Source organism: Gopherus evgoodei, chromosome 1 (genome assembly GCF_007399415.2).
Source record: "Gopherus evgoodei ecotype Sinaloan lineage chromosome 1, rGopEvg1_v1.p, whole genome shotgun sequence".
Taxonomy (NCBI): domain Eukaryota; kingdom Metazoa; phylum Chordata; order Testudines; family Testudinidae; genus Gopherus; species Gopherus evgoodei.
In genome coordinates, this window is record NC_044322.1 from 322740756 (window position 1) to 322759599 (window position 18844).

At 42.8% G+C, this 18844-nt stretch overlaps 1 protein-coding gene across 3 annotated transcripts in view; it reads left to right on the forward strand.

The window, feature by feature from the left end:
• The window catches only part of CPED1 (cadherin like and PC-esterase domain containing 1), a 232083-nt gene that overhangs the window by 193243 nt on the left and 19996 nt on the right, over positions 1-18844 (forward strand). For 2 of the 3 annotated variants that reach the window (XM_030549097.1, XM_030549098.1), the window contains one exon: positions 3259-3395. In XM_030549097.1, the coding sequence (XP_030404957.1) occupies positions 3259-3395 (137 nt within the window). Of the gene's footprint in view, positions 1-3258; positions 3396-3896; positions 4027-18844 lie in introns of all 3 variants that reach the window. The other variant, XR_003998531.1, reaches the window with a different exon arrangement.

Below are 18844 nucleotides of genomic sequence, written 5' to 3' on the forward strand. Positions count from 1 at the left end.
CTGCAGGCTGTCACACACAGGCCTGCAGAGCCCCCAGCCAGAGCCCAGTCCTCTTGTCCAGCACCTATACTCTTAGTCAGGCCTGTCCATATGCTCACTCCCCCCTCCCACCCCGCAGGATACTTCTGGGTTTCTATCTGGTACAAGTGCCACTTGACCCTTTGCCAGCAAGAGGCTGCTTTCCAAACTGGCTCCCAGATCCCAACCTGTCTGGCCTTCTCTTTGCCACCAGCTCCCAGCCCGCTGCCTCCAGCTGGTTGCTTTTTATCTAACACAACCTCCGGGTCCCCTCTAGCCTTTAGCAATACTTCCTTTTCTTGTGCTGGAGGGGTTATGGATCCCTCTGTTGGCTGGATGTTGCAGTGGGGAAGTAACGATGCCCAGTAATGAGCCAACAGGTTCAGACAGATCTTAGAAAGTAGTTGTCAATGAGAAATCATCATCAAATGGGTATGTTCTAGTGGGGTTGTGCAGGGTTCTAGTCCCAATTTTGTTCAACATTTTCATCAGTGATCTGGAGGTAAATTTAAAATCACTGATAACATTTGCAGAGGAGACAAAGAGTGGTGGAGTGGTATATAACTTGAGGGCAGGGTAGTCATACAGAGGGCTCTGGGTTGCTTGGTAAGCTGGGTCCATTCAAACACACTGTATTTTAATATAGTCAAATGCAAGGTCATACCTCTAGGATCAAAGAATGCAACCCGTACCTCCTGAATGGGGGACTGTATTCTGAAAGCAGAGACTCTGAAAAGGATTTAGGCATTATAGTGGACAAGCAACTCAATGTGATTGGCCAGTGCAGTGGTGTGGCAAAGAAGGCTAATGGCATCTATGGATGTATAAACAGGAGCACTGAGTAGGAGTAAGGTGGTGATTTTACCTCCATACACAGTATTAGTGAGGCTGATACTGGAATACTGTGTACAGTTCTGGTGTCCACATTTCATAAATTAGAGAGGGTGCAGAAAAGAGTCAGAAAAATTATTGCGGGCTGAAAAAAAAGCCTCACAGAGAGAGATTAAAGAGCTTGAGAGGTGACTTGATTATGGTTTATAAGGTACCTTCATGGGAATAAAGTATTGGGTTATAAAGGGCTCTTTAACCTAGTGGAGAAAGGTAGAACAAGAACCAATGGCTGGAAATTAAACCCAGACAATTTAAAAGTAGAAATAAGTCACAACCATAACAACAGTGAGGAGGTTCACCATTGGAGCAAACTACTAAGGGAAGAGGTGGATATGCCATCTCTGATGTCTTCAAATCAAGACTAGACGCCTTTCTAGAAGAAGCGATTTAGTTAAACATAAGTTATTGGTCTCAGTATAGGAGTAACTGGATGAAATTCTGTGGTCTATACAGGATGTCAGACTAGATGATCGAATGATCCCTTCTGGCCTAAAACCTAGGAATATATGAAGATGATTTGAGCCTCAATTGCATCCCAACTGAAAATGTAGAAGGGCTGATCTCAGTCCTAAGGGAATCTTCTGGGAAAAACGATTGTAAATAATAGTTTTTCCTGTTACTGAGAAGTTAAAACAAATAAATCAATAACCACTTACAAGGCTCAGTTTAATATTGTAAGCCTGCCACTGCAGAAGCAGCTGCCAGCACCTTCTACAGAGAGGATGCTGCAGTAAAAGAAACCGCTGTTGTAGAAGAAAGGCTGTCAAATACCGACGACCAGGACTATACTGCAAATTTTTGCTGGCTGGCTACGTTAGTAGGGGGTGTGAAGAGGTGTGATGTGTGCCCAACACAGCTGTGCCAGCAAAAGCCCTACTTTTGATATGGTTAAACTGGCAAAGGTGCATTTTTACTAACGGAGTTTGTTTCTCCAGAGTGGGGATGGGTGGGTTGCAGTTCGCACCAGCCACGTCTTCCTAGTGTAGAACTGGCCTCATGAGGGCGGAGCACTTTCAGGTCTCTTCAACTCTCTTCAGAGCCTGAGGGTGTCTCTATGTGGTAAGTTAGTGTGGAGCAAGCCAAGGTGTGATTCTATAGCGCATTGGTTGGCCATACACTGAATCACCTTGTAGATCCTGCTACTAGGCACTAAAAGTTTTGTAGTGCATTTTGACATAGTGCATTTGAAACAGGAGTATGTCAAAGTGCACTAGGGAATGTTTAGTGCATGGTAGCGGGGTCCACACAGAGAGTAAGTGCTTGGCAAGCTGGTGTGCTGTATAGAGTCACACACTGGCTTGCTGTGCATTAACTCGCTATAGAGATACACCCTTAGTTCTATTAATTTTCACTAAGACTCAGGGGTAAAATTTTAAAAAGCACATATGTAACTTAGGGCACATCTACACTTAAAATGCCACATTGATGTGGCTGTGGCACCATAGTGCTTTAATAAAGATGCTCTAAGCTTATGGAAGAGAGCTCTCCCATCAGCTTGGTTAATCCACCTACCCAAGAAGTGGTAGCTATTGCGATAGGAGACATGGTGCTGTCTCCGGGCGGGGGGGATAGGGGGATAGGTCAGTATAATTACGTCACTCAGGGTGTGGATTTTTCACACCCTTGAGCGATGTTGTTATACTGATGAAGGTCTGTAGTGTAAACCACATCTTAGGAACCTAAGTCCTATTTTCAAAAAAACGACATAGGCATTTAAGAATCTAAATCTCATTGACTCTCAGTGAGACCTTAGCACCAAAGTCACTTTTGAATATGGGACTTAGGCTCCTCAGTCACTCAAGCACTTTTAAAAATTCTACTCTGCATAGAATCATAGAAGGGTTAGAAGGGACCTCAGGAGGTCATCTAGTCCAACCCCCTGCTCCAAGCAGGACCATCCCCAGATTTTTACCCCAGTTCCCTTAATGGCCCCCTCAGGGATTGAACTCACAACCCTGGGTTTAGTAGGCCAATGCTCAAACCCCTGAGCTATGCTTCCCCCTCTTCATCTCTGTCTCGTTTTTGTGCATTACCACTTGAATCATGCTTCCTTTCCTAGCAAGGATTGGCTGGTACAAGGAAGGAAAACTAGGAATGAGCCAAATTACAACACTGGATCTGGACATTCCCAAATTTTTCAGGTGAAGCAAAAATACCAGTGTTTGCTAACTGAAAAAGGAGCTAGCACCAGAGCAAGAAATACCATTTTCAAGCTTCCAAAATAACAGAGAGTTAAAAATTATTAAAACCTACAAGAGACAGAACTAGACATTCATTAAATAGTAAGAGTACCTTAGCCTGCTGACAAAAGTATGTAGGAGAGTTAAAAGACATTTTGCTCTTTTCCAGGGCAGTGGATTGTGCCTTGCCTCAGCTGTTCTGACAACAGAACCTGTGACTGGCGAGAAATAACATGGCAGCCACACAACTGTCAGTATTCTGTCCTGACTAAGCCAGAGCTCCAGCAATGTGTAGAAGGCAGAAAGGTATGTAACCAATTTATCTTTTTCACCTGCTGTATCTGTAACAGAAGATAAATCATCCACATCTATTCACACTGAACTTTATTGTCCTGAAGTTCTTTACAAATGTGAAGAAATATGCAGTGTGATTAGTGCATAAGAAAAATAACTTCTTATAACATTGCTAGAGAAATGTTAGAAGAGATTCAAATCACAATGACAAACAATGATTATGTAGAATTGAACCTCTTATAATGTATATTTTTATGCTGCCATTTGACATAGACCTTCAGTTGATATTAATGAAATTTCAGGACATAACAGATAGATGGCTATGAAATACCTGTAGTGCATTTGACAGTAGTAAGCATGTAAGCCTTACAAGTGAAAAATAATTTGCATTGTTGTTAGAGACTGACACATACTTTGCATGCAAGCTTTATTTCTTCTGTTGTATACCTCATGCATGGCATTGCTTGTGCATACTAATCTTACAAAGTCTTCTTGCACATTCTTTTCTTATAGTGAAACTTCTAAGGTGATTGCTTGGAAATACAGTGTCTTCTTAATAGGCATGGTATGACTGTATAACATTTGAGAGAGATCTCTGAGCTGAGATTCAGTTACAATTACTGGGAATACAAGTGTCCAGAAAGTAAGTAATGGTTATAAAGATTTTTGACAATATATTTCCTAGGTAAAAAAAAATGTCTTTTGGATTAAACTAGAGACCTTCTCTATTCAGAAAAAAATAATTACTCTTTTGTATTTTTCTTCCTTCCTTTCTTCTTAACTGGCCACTTCTCAGCCAGCACAAGGTCCTTCATTGAAATCTGGCTTCTTTCTCTCTTTGTTTTTTTCCCTGAAATGAGGACTCTTCTGGATTGGGCAAATCCAGCTGTGGACAGATTCTGCTATCAGTTACACCTGCATAAATTGGAGTGGCTCCACTAAAGCCATTTCATTTCTGGACCAGGTGCTAGGGAGAATACTTGCCCCTAATTTACGGTGCATCTAGCTCCAAATGTCCCCGTTATTAAAAGAGAAGAGGGCCTGGGACATTGTAGACAGTTCCCAACAGGATAATAGTCTGATACTATCTTGAAGCAATCACTGCTGAATGATCTAGGACAGGCTCAGGGCTCTCTCAGCTGGCGCAATGTCATGGTAATAATGGGACAGTTTGCAAGGGAATGGGATTTTTTTAAAGTTAAAATACACTTTTCATGCAAGCTTGAATGCACACTTTGCCACATTGTTGCTGAGTCCTTAGCCACTGGGCCCAATTCCAATCCGAGTTATACTGGTGTAAATCCAGATTAACGTCATTTCCATGGGGAAATGAGGAATTCACTGCTTCAGGCAGTGGAGCAGTACTGAAATAACTCCACAGAACCTTCAAAGCTTTAGCATTCCCTTTCATGGAGGGCATGGACCAGAAACAGTGCATCAAATTCTCCAGCTCACTCCCAGTTTACTGCCTGTTGCTGCACTCGGAGCCACCATTAAATTAGACTCCATATCAGGTTGTGAGTGTGGATGCCTTCCATGGCTTCTTCACATCCTTCTCCCATATGTGTAGCAGAATTGTGCCAAAGAGTGGGAGTTGGATTTTCCCCCATGTACAACACAGTCACCTTTGGAGTGGTTGAGGTCACAGATGAAGAGTTTGATAGCCTCAGCCTAGTCCTTAAGGTATGTGGCTATTTGTTCACATCAATAACCCACCACAAGTTGGCCAGCGAGTCAAAGGCTGTAGATAACAAGGGAGCAGCATGTCCCAGTGAAGGTGCATTCCCAGAACTGAGTTGGGAAGTGTACAGAGTGCCTAGTCACCCAGTGCATGACTGACCAGAACAACACTCCCTCCCTCTCACCAGCACCAAAATCAGTCCCAACATTTGTTAAAGGGTCCATTAAAATAGAAGTACGCATGCCTGAAGTTCGTGAACCTGATTCTAATCTCAGCTCTGGTGGTGTAAATCTTGAGTAACTCCATTGAAGGCAGTGATTTACACCAGTGTCAGATCAGAATCAGGCCCCATGTAAACTGCATTGACACTCTGTTAATGATAAAGACAGTAAACAGGGAAAGTGCAACCGGGTGGCTCACCCCTTAATGGCTGGAGGTTAGTTCCTGCCCTGATTACAGAATGAGCCCCTCTGAAAGGAATCAGCCAATTCCAGTATAAAAGCAGCAGAAAGCTGCGGCGCCGGGGCGGGGGGGAATGCAGAAAATAGTGGCTGTCTCTGTAGAGTATGTAAAGACAATGAAGGCTCCTGCAGGGCCCTGAGTCAGCAGTAGGAAGGCATCAGTGGGGAGGGCTTGTATAGAAGGACAGTCTCCAGGCATCAGAGGAGTAGCCATGTTAGTCTGGATCTGTAAAAGCAGCAAAGAATCCTGTGGCACCTTATAGACTAACAGATGTTTTGGAGCATGAGCTTTAGTGGGTGAATACCCACTTTGTCAGGTGCACGCATTCACCCATGAAAGCTCATGCTCTAAAACATCTGTTAGTCTATAAGGTGCCACAGGATTCTTTGCTGCTTTTACAGTCTCCAGGCAGGAGGCATAAAACCAGACCCTGACAGAGGACAATCTGTGCCCAGCTGAAACTGGGATGAGGGCTTAGAGAGTTTGTATTGTTGCCAACTCTCCAGGATTGTCCTGGAGTCTCCAGGAATTAAAGATTCATCTTGCATTAAAGATTCTGTCATGTGATAAAATCTCCAGGAATTCCTCCAACCAAACTTGGCAACCCTAGGAGTTTGTACTTCTCTTTTGTAAGGCTGTGTTATTTTGGATTATCAAAAGAGAGACACTGAACTGTGGTTGGGGCCTGGAGGGCCAGTAGACTTGAGCACTGAATAAACTGGACCCCAGGGGGAAATGTATAATTTCCTTTGGACTGTGTGGCGTTTAAGTCCTGAAGAAGGAGCAAACAGAGTCAGGGCAGTGCTGAAGTACCCCTGGCTCCAAGGGGGTACTCTGGAGGCACTTGACTCTATTATAATAAGCAATTAGAAAACTCTGTAAAGCTAAAAGATTTGTCAAATAACCTTCCATGGGGCAGAAATCTGTTGACTGGATGCTCTTGTCTCAGCACAGACATTTATTTGAGATAGTTCTTTTAATGAGTCTGTTCTTTGTTAAAATCAAATTTCTGTGGTGTTTTAGCTTTTGCTATATTTCTCCAGTACACCTTAATTTTTCTTTCCCTCTGGTATTATTTTTATTTTGACTTTGCAATGAGATTAACTCTCTGAAGTATTTTGGGATAGTTTGAGCATAAGTGACTAAATCAGATACGGGCAGATCTTGGATCATGTGAGTAGATGCTCTGCAGTAGGAGGGACTTGTTCCCATGTGAGTTGACTGAGTGGGAGTGGCCCTAAAGTTGTTTTGCATTGGACTGTCAGGGACTGATCACATTTAGGTACCTTTGCACCTCTCTGTAAAAGGGCCTTCATGTAAGTGAGAATCAAGTCCTAAATACTGTGTTGTTAATTAGGTATTCTTCTAAAAGGACTCTATTAAATGTTCTGCATATTTTAATGCATTTATACTTTAACAGTTTTGTTCCTTTTGAAAGGTGTTTAAGTGGACAGTATCAGTACTGTGCATATTTTTTGTGAATGAACATGTTTATATCGCATGACATTTTGATAACCATCATATAAATATTTACATCTCCCAAATCCTGATATTAATTTCAAACCGTTATGTACATTAGTGACCTCCACAAGTGCTCAAAGCTAAATTCCACCCAGACTAATGTGGTTATTTCTATAATGCAATATGCAAAATATTTCAAAGCTGAAATGTACAGGGAGATTAGAAGAAGAAGAAAGGAGCAATATACATATACTATATATATACATATACTATACTATGCATATAAAATGATGGGGTCTAAATTAGCTGTCACCACTCAAGAAATAGATCTTGGAGTCATTGTGGATAGTTCCCTGAAAACATCCAGTCAGTTGGGAATCATTAAGAACGGGATAGATAATAAGATAGAAAATATCATATTGCTTCTATATAAATCCCTGGTACGCCCACATCTTGAATACTGCATGCTGATGTGGTCATCCCATCTCAAAGAAGGTATATTGCAATTGGAAAAGGTTCAGAAAATGGCAACAAAAATGGTCAGGGGTATGGAACGGCTTCCATATGAGGAGTGATTCATAAGATTGGGACTTTTCAGCTTGGAGAAGGGGGGGATTAAGGAGGGATATAATAGAGCAGGGGTAGGCAACCTATGACACGCGTGCCCAAGGCAGCACACAAGCTGATTTTCACTGGCACTCATACTGCCTGGGTCCTGGCTACCAGTCCAGGGGGCTCTGCATTTTAATTTAATTTTAAATGAAGCTTCTTAAACGTTTTAAAAACCTTATTTACTTTACATACAACAATAGTTTAGTTATATATTATAGACTTAGAGAAAGAGACCTTCTAAAAACCTTAAAATGTATTACTGGCACGCGAAACCTTAAATTAGAGTGAATAAATGAAGACTCGGCACACCACTTCTGAAAGGTTGCCAATCCCTGTAATAGATGTTTATAAAATAATGACTGATATGGAAAAAGTAAATAAGAAAGTGTTATTTACTTCTTCTCATAACAAAAGAACTAGGGATCACCACATTAAATTAATAGACAGCAGGTTTAAAACAAACAAAAGGAAGTATTTTTTCACACAGTGCACAGTCAGCCTGTGGAACTGCTTGCCAGAGGGTTGTGAAGGCCAAGGCTATATCAGGGTTCAAAAAAGAACTAGATAAGTTTATGGAGGATAGGCCCGTCAATGGCTATTAGCCAGGCTGAGCAGGGATGGTGTCCTCACTTGTTTGCCAGAAGTTGGGAATGAGTGGCAGGGGATGAATCACTTGATTACCTGTTCTGTTCATTCCCTCTGGGGCACCTGGCATTGGCCACTGTTGAAAAACAGGATACTGGGCTAGATGGACCTTTCTGACCCAGTATGGCCATTCTTATGTTCTAGAAATGCCAAAATAAGTTGGGGTCTGAGGGGTGGGAGGGGTTTAGAATGCTGTGCAGTTTCTATTGCCATCTGTTGATGATAAATAAAGACTCTGCATAAATCAGTCATGGCTCCCTCACTCAAAAGTAATATGCTCATCTGATCTATCTACCTATCTATTCTAGAATTTTGTTTGAGCTCCCTCACCACTGTAAATTATAATACCGAGCTGTTCTATAGTAATTTTCATCTCTAGATCTCAAAGTGCTTTACAACGTATCATTATCAACAGACGGGCAAACTGAGTCACAGAGAGGAAGTGACTTGCCCAAAGTCATCCAGCAGGCCAGTGGTAGCAACAGGACCAACCCAGTCATATTGCCACCATAGTATCTGAGCTCTGATCTCAAGTATATCTCATATATAAAACCTTTATATATAAACAACAAAAACTTGATTTTTTTTTATTTCACAACTTCTCTCTATATATATGTCTTATATATCTGTGTGTATGTGACTAACATGATTGCCTTAGCTGGAACAATGGCCTCAACTGAATTATCTTTGGAAGTCTCCCATCAAAGTACTAACTGAGCCTGACCCAACTAACTTGGCCTGACCAGCTTGACTTTTGAACTGTGTTAATCTTGTCATAAGGAACAAAATAAACAGGCTTGGACACAGTTAGCATTTGAATAGGAAAAGCCAATTTAGGCAGGAAGTGATGTTCATGATTTATTAGGTTGAAAGCTTTCCTCTGAGTCAGTACTGAACTAGTGCCTCAGTATGGTGTTGCTGGATACTGTTCTCCTGGAGGTGATTTCTTACAGCTGAGATGTAATACTGAGGACCTCAACATCTATGGTTATGTAAAATCCCTACCGCACTAAAAAATGAATAAATAAATGAATAAATAAAAAGTAGGGATGTTAATTCCAATGTCTCTTGTCAAATTCCAGTGAAAATATTTTAAAAATAAATTCTTTACCTTCTATCCTGAATTGTTGTGTAATGTGTCTGTGCACTGGTAATAGTTGCTTTGCTTAACCTATGAGAGACCGGGATTTCAGAGACAGAGGGTACGTCTACACTACAGGATTATTCTGATTTTACATAAACCGGTTTTATAAAACAGATTGTATAAAGTCTAGTGCACGCGGCCACACTAGCACATTAATTCGGTGGTGTGCGTCCATGGTCCGAGGCTAGTGTCGATTTCCGGAGCGTTGCACTGTGGGTAGCTATTCCGTAGCTATCCTATAGTTCCTGCAGTCTCCCCCGCCCCTTAGAATTCTGGGTTGAGAGCCCACTGGCTGATGGGGCAAAAATCATTGTCGCAGGTGGTTCTGGGTAAATGTCGTCAGTCATTCCTTCCTCCGGGAAAGCAACGGCAGACAAATCATTTCACACCCTTTTTCCCTGAATTGCCCTGGCAGATGCTATAGCACGGCAACCATGGAGCCCGTTCAGCTTTTTTTTTTTTTTTACAGTCACCATATGTACTGGATGCTGCTGACAGAGGCGATACTCCAGCGCTACACAGCAGCATTCATTTGCTTTTGCATGATAGCAGAGACAGTTATCAGTCGTTCTGCACCGTCTGCTGCCGATGTAAATTGGAAATGAGATGACGGTTATCTGTCGTTCTGTACTGTCTGCTGCTATCATGGGTGCCCCTGGCTGAGATCGGCTGGGGGCACAAAGGCAAAACGGGGAATGACTCCAAGTCAATCCCTCCTTTATGGTTTCTAAAAATAGAGTCAGTCCTGCCTAGAATATGGGGCAAGCGTGCTAGAGAACCAGTGTATCAGAGAGCACAGCTGCTCCGTGCCAGATCCCGCAGAAATGATGGGCTGCATGCCATTCATTGGGGGTGCCCCTGCAACAACCCCACCTGTTGCTTCCCTCCTCCCCCAACCTTCCTGGGCTACCGTGGCAGTGTCCCCCCCATTTGTGTCATGAAGTTATAAAGAATGCAGGAATAAGAAACAGTGACTTGTTAATGAGAGAAAATGAGGGGGAGGCAGCCTCCCTCTGCTATGACAGTCCAGGCAGGACATTAAGCGGTGCGGGGGAGAGGAGCCCAGCATGCCACTGCTATGACAGTCCAGGCAGGACAGAATCTTTTTTTACACAGGAAAGAGAGTGGGCTGATGGAGCTCAGCCCCCAGTTGCTATGATAAGGATGGTTACCAGCCTTTCTGTACCATCTACTGGGAATGACCGAGAATAATTCCTATTTTCACCCAGGCGCCCCAGGCCAGCCTCACCTGAAGCCAGCCAGGAGCACTCACGGGTTGATAACCAGGACGGCTACCAGTCCTACTGCAACGTCTGCCACCGAGCAGGGGAGAGAAGTGGATACTGCTCTTCACTGCTGCAGCATCGCGTCTACTAGCAGCATTCAGTAGACATAGGGTGACATTGAAAGAAGTCAAGAAACTATTTCTTTCCCTTTTCTTTCACATGGGGGGGGGGAGTAAATTGACGAGCTATTCCCTGAACCACACCGGACAATGTGTTTGAACCTACAGACATTGGAAGCTCAGCCAAGAATGGAAATACTTTTTGGAGACTGCTGCGGACTGTGGGATAGCTGGAGTCCTCAGTACCCCCTCCCTCCCTCCATGAGCGTCCATTTGATTCTTTGGCTTTCTGTTATGCTTGTCACGCAGCACTGTGTAGCCTGGAGATTTTTTTCAAACGCTTTGGCATTTCGTCTTCTGTAACGGAGCTCTGATAGAACAGATTTGTCTTCCCATACAGCAATCAGATCCAGTATCTCCCGTACGGTCCACGCTGGAGCTCTTTTTGGATTTGGGACTGCATCACCACCCGTGCTGATCAGAGCTCCACGCTAGGCAAACAGGAAATGTAATTCAAAAAGTTTGCGGGGCTTTTCCTGTTTACCTGGCCACTGTATCCGAGTTCAGATCGCTGTCCAGAGCGGTCACAATGATGCACTGTGGGATACCGCCCGGAGGCCAATACCATCGATTTGCGACCACACTAACCCTAATCCGATATGGTAATACCGATTTTAGCACTACTCCTCTCGTTGGGGAGGAGTACAGAAATCGATTTAAAGCGCCCTTTATGTCGATATAAAGGGTCTTGTAGTGTGGATGGATGCACCGTTAAATCGGTTTAACTCTGCTAAAATCGGTATAAACACGTAGTGTAGACCAGGCCAGATTAAATTAAATAGGTTGCATGAAGTTTGAAAATAACTTTGGCCTCTTTTTGGATCAAAGTCAGCAAATCTAAGAACATCAGATATACATTCTAAGATCATTACTGTGACTTCTTCATGTTTCATAGGGAAACAATAGAATGCAGTTTTAACTTTTTTTAATTCACATTTCTAAAATAAAATGATATTGTATTGTGTCCATCCCATAACTTCTCTATAAATAAAATGTAGAGAATACATGGATTTTAGTTTAGTTTTTCTTACTTCAACCTAGTTTTATTTCTTGTATTAAAATCTGTGTGTATTTCAGAGATAATTTATAAAATGTATTTGATTCTTTATAACAGAAATCTGATTCACCCTGGCTATGTTTTCCAGCTGTCTTTGCTTTGTCATTTAACTAGTTTTTAACTTTTGTATGTGTGAATCAGTTCTGTTTCATGGGAACTTTAGACCACCTGTGGTGAAAGAATAAGACACAAATTGGTTGTGACATGAAACAGGATATAAATTCCCCAAACCTGTTTATAAGGGGTCTTATTTTTCTTTATGGTGTGTTAGCAGCACTAATCCATCACATGTTTGCATTTCAAACACAAGAAACAGGAAAATGATCTAAAAGACTGAAACTGAAGGAAATTTCTGCATGGAGGAATTCTCATTCAGCCAGCTTCTAGTATTTGTAGTCTCTTTGCCTTTGAACTCCTGGTTAAGGCAAATTGAACACACACTACATTACACTGTAGATTCTAGTCGCTGGGGGAATTATGTATGCATAACCTAGTTATATCAAAGAAATGTGCAATCAAAATAGAGGATAAATTTGTATTACATCTGTGTGACACAACCCCATATAACTGTATCATTAATGAGTTTTCGCTGTAAGATTTATGAGACTTATTAAAGCATGGCACTAATAATTATACAAGGTAACTTTTTAAAAGATGTCATAGGAAAGAGATTCTAAGAGCTAACTAGCCATTCAGTTAGCAATGCACAGAAATCTGACCTAAATAACCAGGAAAAAAAGGTTGTATTTTGTTTATCATTCTAAAATACTATTCCAAGTTTAGCCCAGTAATAAAATACCTGTGAGCCATGTGTAATTAAGAACAGAAAATATGAAAAGGCAACATTTGTTGAAGTACTTGAAATTCAGCTGTTAAAACAGGGACTCTAGTTTACATTTTCTGAATAATGTCTTAGAGTTAAGTGGTGTTTTGGACTTAAAGGTGTTTAAATTTCATAAATGTAGTTAATTTATAATGATAGGTCTGGCTAAGAAGTGGAATTCCACTATTCTTATACAGTTTATTGATGCCTGTTTGGTCATAATGGGAATTTTTCACACTAAACCTTTGCAACCAAAGACACTGAAACACATCTGTCTCTGCAGAAATGTTGCACTATAAGAAGTAAAAATGTGATCCTGTAGTCCTCATGCAGATAAAATTCCCATTTACTTGAAGACTGCAAGGAACAATTGTAAAGAAATCAAGATGTAAACACTGAATCATTCATTTGTGAATGTCACAGAGCTAATCATCCGATCTTATACAGAGCCCCTCTGCTGAGATATTTCCATTATATGCTGTAAACTGGTGCAACTGAACTGATGCAAATGGTGCTATGGCTACTGCACATTTGATTACATTCAGGGCTTAAATTCAACTGGAGCTGTCCAGAGCCCAGCTCCAATAAATATATTCACAGCTCTGGGGGACCACAAGCTGGTTTCAGGGGGTCCAGAGGGCCCTGCAGCTGAAGCAGGGTGCACCTCCCACAGGAATGAAGAACCAAGCCCCAGCACACCTCCTGTGGGGTGGAAACCCCCAGCCCCAGCACCTCCTGCAATGCTGAAGCCTTGACTTCTAGTGCTCAGGGCCGGTTTTATGATCCGCTGGGCCCAACTGGAGTACTTGGCAGTGGTACGGGGCTTCAGCTGCTCCGGGTCTTTCGTGGCACCGAAGAACCCCCCCGCTGCCAAAATGCCACCGAAGACCCCCAGAGCAGGGCCCCCTTAGGCGCGGGGCCCTCTTTGGCGCAGAGCCCGATTCCAGGGAAATGGGAGAATTGGCATAAATTCGGCCCTGCTGGTGCTCCCCAGCCACCCCTGTGAGACTAAAGCCCTGAGACCCCTGCCCTAAGCTGAAGCCCGGAGCCCCGCCATCTCACAGGGCAGAAGCTTTAATAAAAATAATTACGTGACAATTTATTTTTGTGAATGCTGTGCAATTTATTTTTGTGGTAATTATTGGAAATTAACATATTTACGTACTGAATATGGAGAGCAGACGACAGATACGGGCAGCTGACGCAGAATGTAAGCAAGCACATCTTTCTGATGTAATCAACAAGGGCGAAGGTCCTTAGATAATCACACCTGATTTATGTGTATGGTTAACTTCTGTGTACAGTACTCAATTCCCCAGCATGAGTCCAAAAAATTAAATCACTGTTTTTCACAAGAAAAAGGAAACTCTGATTCAGAGGCCAGTGGGGAAGTTAATGGCACTGTTGTTTGTCAGGATGAAGAGGCAGTACAGAGCATCCCTGATGAGCAAGAAGAACGTGACGATAAACTGGAACGTGGTGGGAGTGACCTACTGCTGTGTTAATCAGACAGCCAAAAAAATGTTTTTTTGGTGAAAAAAAAACTTGTGACTAAATGTTAGAAAAGGTAATCTGGGTTGCAACATCTGTGCAAAAGTACAGTCTCTCAGAATTATGAGCAGAGATTAAAGCTTGGGCTAATTCTGATGTTTCAAGGTATGGGAACAGCAAATGAAAACAAATGACGTCTCTGAGGAAAAAGATCTATGAGCACAAAGTTTCAGAGTCACAAAGCTGCAGAAAATAGAGGGAAGCAGAGAAAGATATATTGATAGTATGTCAAATGCCAGGGCAGTCACAGCATATTGAAGCTATGTGAGGAGTATTCCATGCTGTGTGCAAACTGGCAAAACAAAATTGTCCCTCCTACAATTTTGAAACAGAAATTGATATGCAGAAGTTAAATGGACTAAATATGGGGTGAATTCTTCACTCAAACGTCATCTGCACTAACATACAGCAGCACATTCTGGAGGAAATGAAGAAAAAAATATTTAAAAATATAATATCTCATAAGTGCAAAATCACAGTGACGATTGATGAGTTAACTACTTTGAGCCAGGCTTCCACTCTTATCACCTACATACGATTTGCAACGGAGGAGATGAAGGAGCCTACGAACGTGTTTGTTGACCTAATCGAGCTTCCAGCTGTTGATGCCTCAATCATTGCCAGAATCTTGCTGCACAAGTTGGATGCAATGGGATTCACGGAGGCTTATGGTACTTAAAGGAACACTTGGAGACTCTTGCTTGTGCTGGAGCCACAGTCACACTAGGTCAGAAAAGCGAAGTGGCTGCTACAGCTGCGTTTTCCAAAGGTAATTGCCTGGCACTGCTCCGCCCACTGACTGGAACTCTCTGTTCATGAGCTCATGCAGGATGTTCATGGAGTCAACCACTTTAAAGTATTTATAGACAAACTGTACTATGTGCAATGCCTCCCCTAAAAGCGCAAGAGAACTTCAAGAATGTGCAGCATTTTTGCATGTAAAAATCTTGAAAATTGGGTGCTTTCTGGGAACGCGATGGATTGCATCAAGTAGCTGTGCAATGAAAGCTGTCTGGCAGAACTGGTCCTGCTAGTGAAGGCAGGGGGCTGGACTCAATGACCTTTCGAGGTTCCTTCCAGTTCTAGGAGATTGGTATATCTCCAATTATTACCTTTATTACTTATTACCTTAATTACTGTGCTGTCTTTCTTCACTTCCAGCAGTCAGCAGAAGCACAAGATGAAGAAAAAGACATACTTTCTGATGCTCTTCTAAAGTTAGCGGAACTCTCACTTGAGCCACAGTTTAGGGAAATCAATATCCAAAGTGCACAAGACAAAATTATGAGGCAGATTTGTGTTTTTGATCAGAGAGTGCAAGAACCCGGGGAGCAAGAGAGGCTTGCATGGGAAGCTGAAGCTGCGATGGAATTTCAGGGAATGGCGCTGGACACAAACACAGGAGGCATCATGTCAATCAGCTGATCCCAATTCTACAGAAGTTTGGCAAACCAGCTGCAGCATAGGCTCATAGACAAAATGGATGAGCAACTTGCTGCTGATGTCAAAGTTCTATATCCTAGGAACTGGCCGCAGGATGCCGCCGTACTCCATGGAGAACGTGAAGTCAAGGCTCACTGCCATAAGTTGCAATTGGATGAGAGAGTGGCAGTGTGTGGGTTCAGAGAATACAAGGACGGTCACCAGAAGGCAATGCCAGCTCCTGTAAAATTTCTTTTAAAGTGCTTCAGTACCATACCGACATAGGTGCTGACTCCATGGGTGCTCCAGCCAAGCTCCCACACTCCTCCCAGCATCTCTCGCTCACCTGCAGCCCCGCTGATCAACTCCTCCCTCTCCCAGTGCCTCCTGGCCACTGAAATCAGCTGTTCTGTGGCAAGCAGGAGGTGCTGGGAGGATGGGGGGAGGAGCAGGGATGGGATGCTCTTGGGGAAGGGTGCAGAAGGAGGCAGGGAAGAAGTGGGGCAGGGCAGAGTGGGGGCAGGAAGAGGCGGGGTGGGGCTTAGGGAAAGGCATGGAGTGGGGGCAGGGCCAGGGAAAAGCAGGTACAGGAAGAGGTGGGGATTTGGAAGCAGGGTTGGAGTGGGGTTTGGGCCTGGGGTGGGGATGGGTGTGTCAAGCACCCCTCCCTCCCCTGGTAAAGAGGAAATCAGCACCTATGCATACTAATCACATCAATTGAATGTGAATGGGGTTTCTTGCACATGAACATAATCATGACCCTTTTGCGATCATCTCCGAAAGTGCTGACCATATCAACGCTCCTTTTTTCATTAGCTTGGCAGGACAGACTTGCACAATGTTCAATGCTGAGACGTATGTGAGAACAGGAAAAGAAGACATGCCGTAACTGATCTGAGGAGCAAGGTCAGGGAAGAAAAAAGTATGAAAAAACATGATACAACTGTGGAGCCTCCTCAAGTAGCTTTTTGTTTGTCTAGTAGGTGGAGGTGTGGGGAGCTCTGGGAAATACTTTCTGAGAATTTAAGCCCTGATTAAGTTGATTTACTGAATGCTGGTTAGTTGAAACTTCTGGGTAACTGAGGCTCATGAATATTTCCCAGGGCCATATTCCACTCTTCAGTGGCCTCCTGGTCCCCCAAGCCTTCAGTGAAAAGAATGCCAACTTACCAAAGAGTGGCTGCTTTGAAGGTTGCGCTCTGAGGGTCCCATGCTCAGAACACAGTGAAGACTGACCAGTTTTGCAGAATGGGGATTTAAAAAGATTGTGCTAGATCGAGCCTGGTCTTTAGTACTTGTAGTGCATGTTGGCCTTCGTTTTCATTATGTTCTAAGCTGGAGGAGCCTCCAAACTGCTATCATCATATATAGAAGGCAGCCAGCAGACTTTAAAATCTCTGCCCCAAGGTTACCATGGAAGATTTCACATTCTGCTTAAGCAAATGCTCTGATATTTTGCAAAACCCCTGTTTCCAAAAGATTTCAGTTTCACTGTGAAATGATTAGCTGGAATGAGAGCAGCAAAACAAGGACATTGGACTTCAGAAAGGCAGATTTCAACTGACTCTGAGAAATAGTAAGCAAGGTCCCATGGAACGACCAGTTAGGAAGAAAAGGAATCAAAGGGGGCTGGCAGTTCTTAAAAGGATGTAACACTAGAGGTTCAACATCAAGCAATTCCAACACAGAGAAAGATAAGAAGAGTCACTGGAGGCCAATGTGGCTCCACAAAAAGCTTTTTAGCAATCTGAAAACCAAAAGGAATACATACCGGAAATAGAAGGAGGGGCATGTCACCAAGGAAGTATACATGGGAATAGCGCGAGCATGTAGGGACAAAATCAGGAAAGCCAGGGCAAAGAGTGAGTTACAGCTGGCAAGAAATGCTAGAGACAACAGGGAGGGGTTATTCAAATGCATAAGACAAAAAAGAAAGATCAAGGATAGTGTGGGTCTGCTGCTCAGTGGAGAAGGTGGGCTGGTAATGGAAGATGATAGGAAGGCTCAGAGTCTACTTTGCTTCAGTCTTCTCTAAAAAAAAAACTTGACCGGATGACTAGCGACATTACCATAGACAATAAAGGAGGAGGGATGCAGATTGGGATAAGTAAAGAAGACATCGGAGATTTTCTGAACAATTTGAATGAATTCAAATCAGTGGGGCTGGATGCTATTCAAAGCTACTGACTGAATTAGCTGAAGAAATCTCAGAGCCAATGGCAATAATAATTACAAACTCATGGATGCTAGGAGGGATCCTGGAAGACTGGAGAAAGGTTAATATAGTGCCTAACTTTAAAAGGAGGAGTAGGGAAACTATAGACCAGTCAGCCTGACTTCTATGCCTGAAAAGCTACTAGAGCAATATAAAAAACATTCAGTTTGCTAATACCTGGAGGATGAAGGGGTAATCACTAGCAGCCAGCATGAATTTCCTTCTTTGACAGCGTAACTGATTTGGTGGATTGGGGGAATGTGGTAGACATAATATATCTGGACTTCAGCAAGGCTTTTGACACAGTCCTACATGACATTCTGATATGTACGCTGGAGAAATGCGAGCTCGACAGAACCACCATTAAGTGGATACATAATTCCTTAAACAACCAAACAGAGTAACTATTAATGGAATGATGTCGGGTTGGAGGGAGATCTCTAGTGGGGTTCCACAAGGATCTGTTCTGGCTCAAGTGTTGTTTGGATCTTTATTAATTAAGTGGATGTAGGTATAGAGAGCATACTGATCAAGTCTGCAGATGACACAAAGCTAGGGGTATTGCCAATACTTTGGAGGATAGAGCTAAAATTCAGAAGGTTCTTGGATAAATTGGAGAACTGGGCTATAGACAACAAAATGAAATTCAACAAAGACAAATGTAAGATGCTACACTTAGGGAAGGAAAACCATACACACAAATACAGAATGGGGGGAAACTGACTTGGCAGCAGCACTGCTGAAAAGTATCTGGGAGTTGTGGTGGATCACGACCTCAACATGAGTCAGCAATGTGATGCTGTTGCAAAAACAAATGCAATTTTAAGTTGCATTAACAGAGGCATAACATACAAGTCATGGGAGGTGATAGTACTGCTCTACTTAGCACTGATTAGGCCTCAGCTGGAGTACTGTGTCCAGTTTTGGTCACCAATGTATAGGAAGGATGTAGAGAAACTGAAAAGGATCCAGAGGCAAGTGAC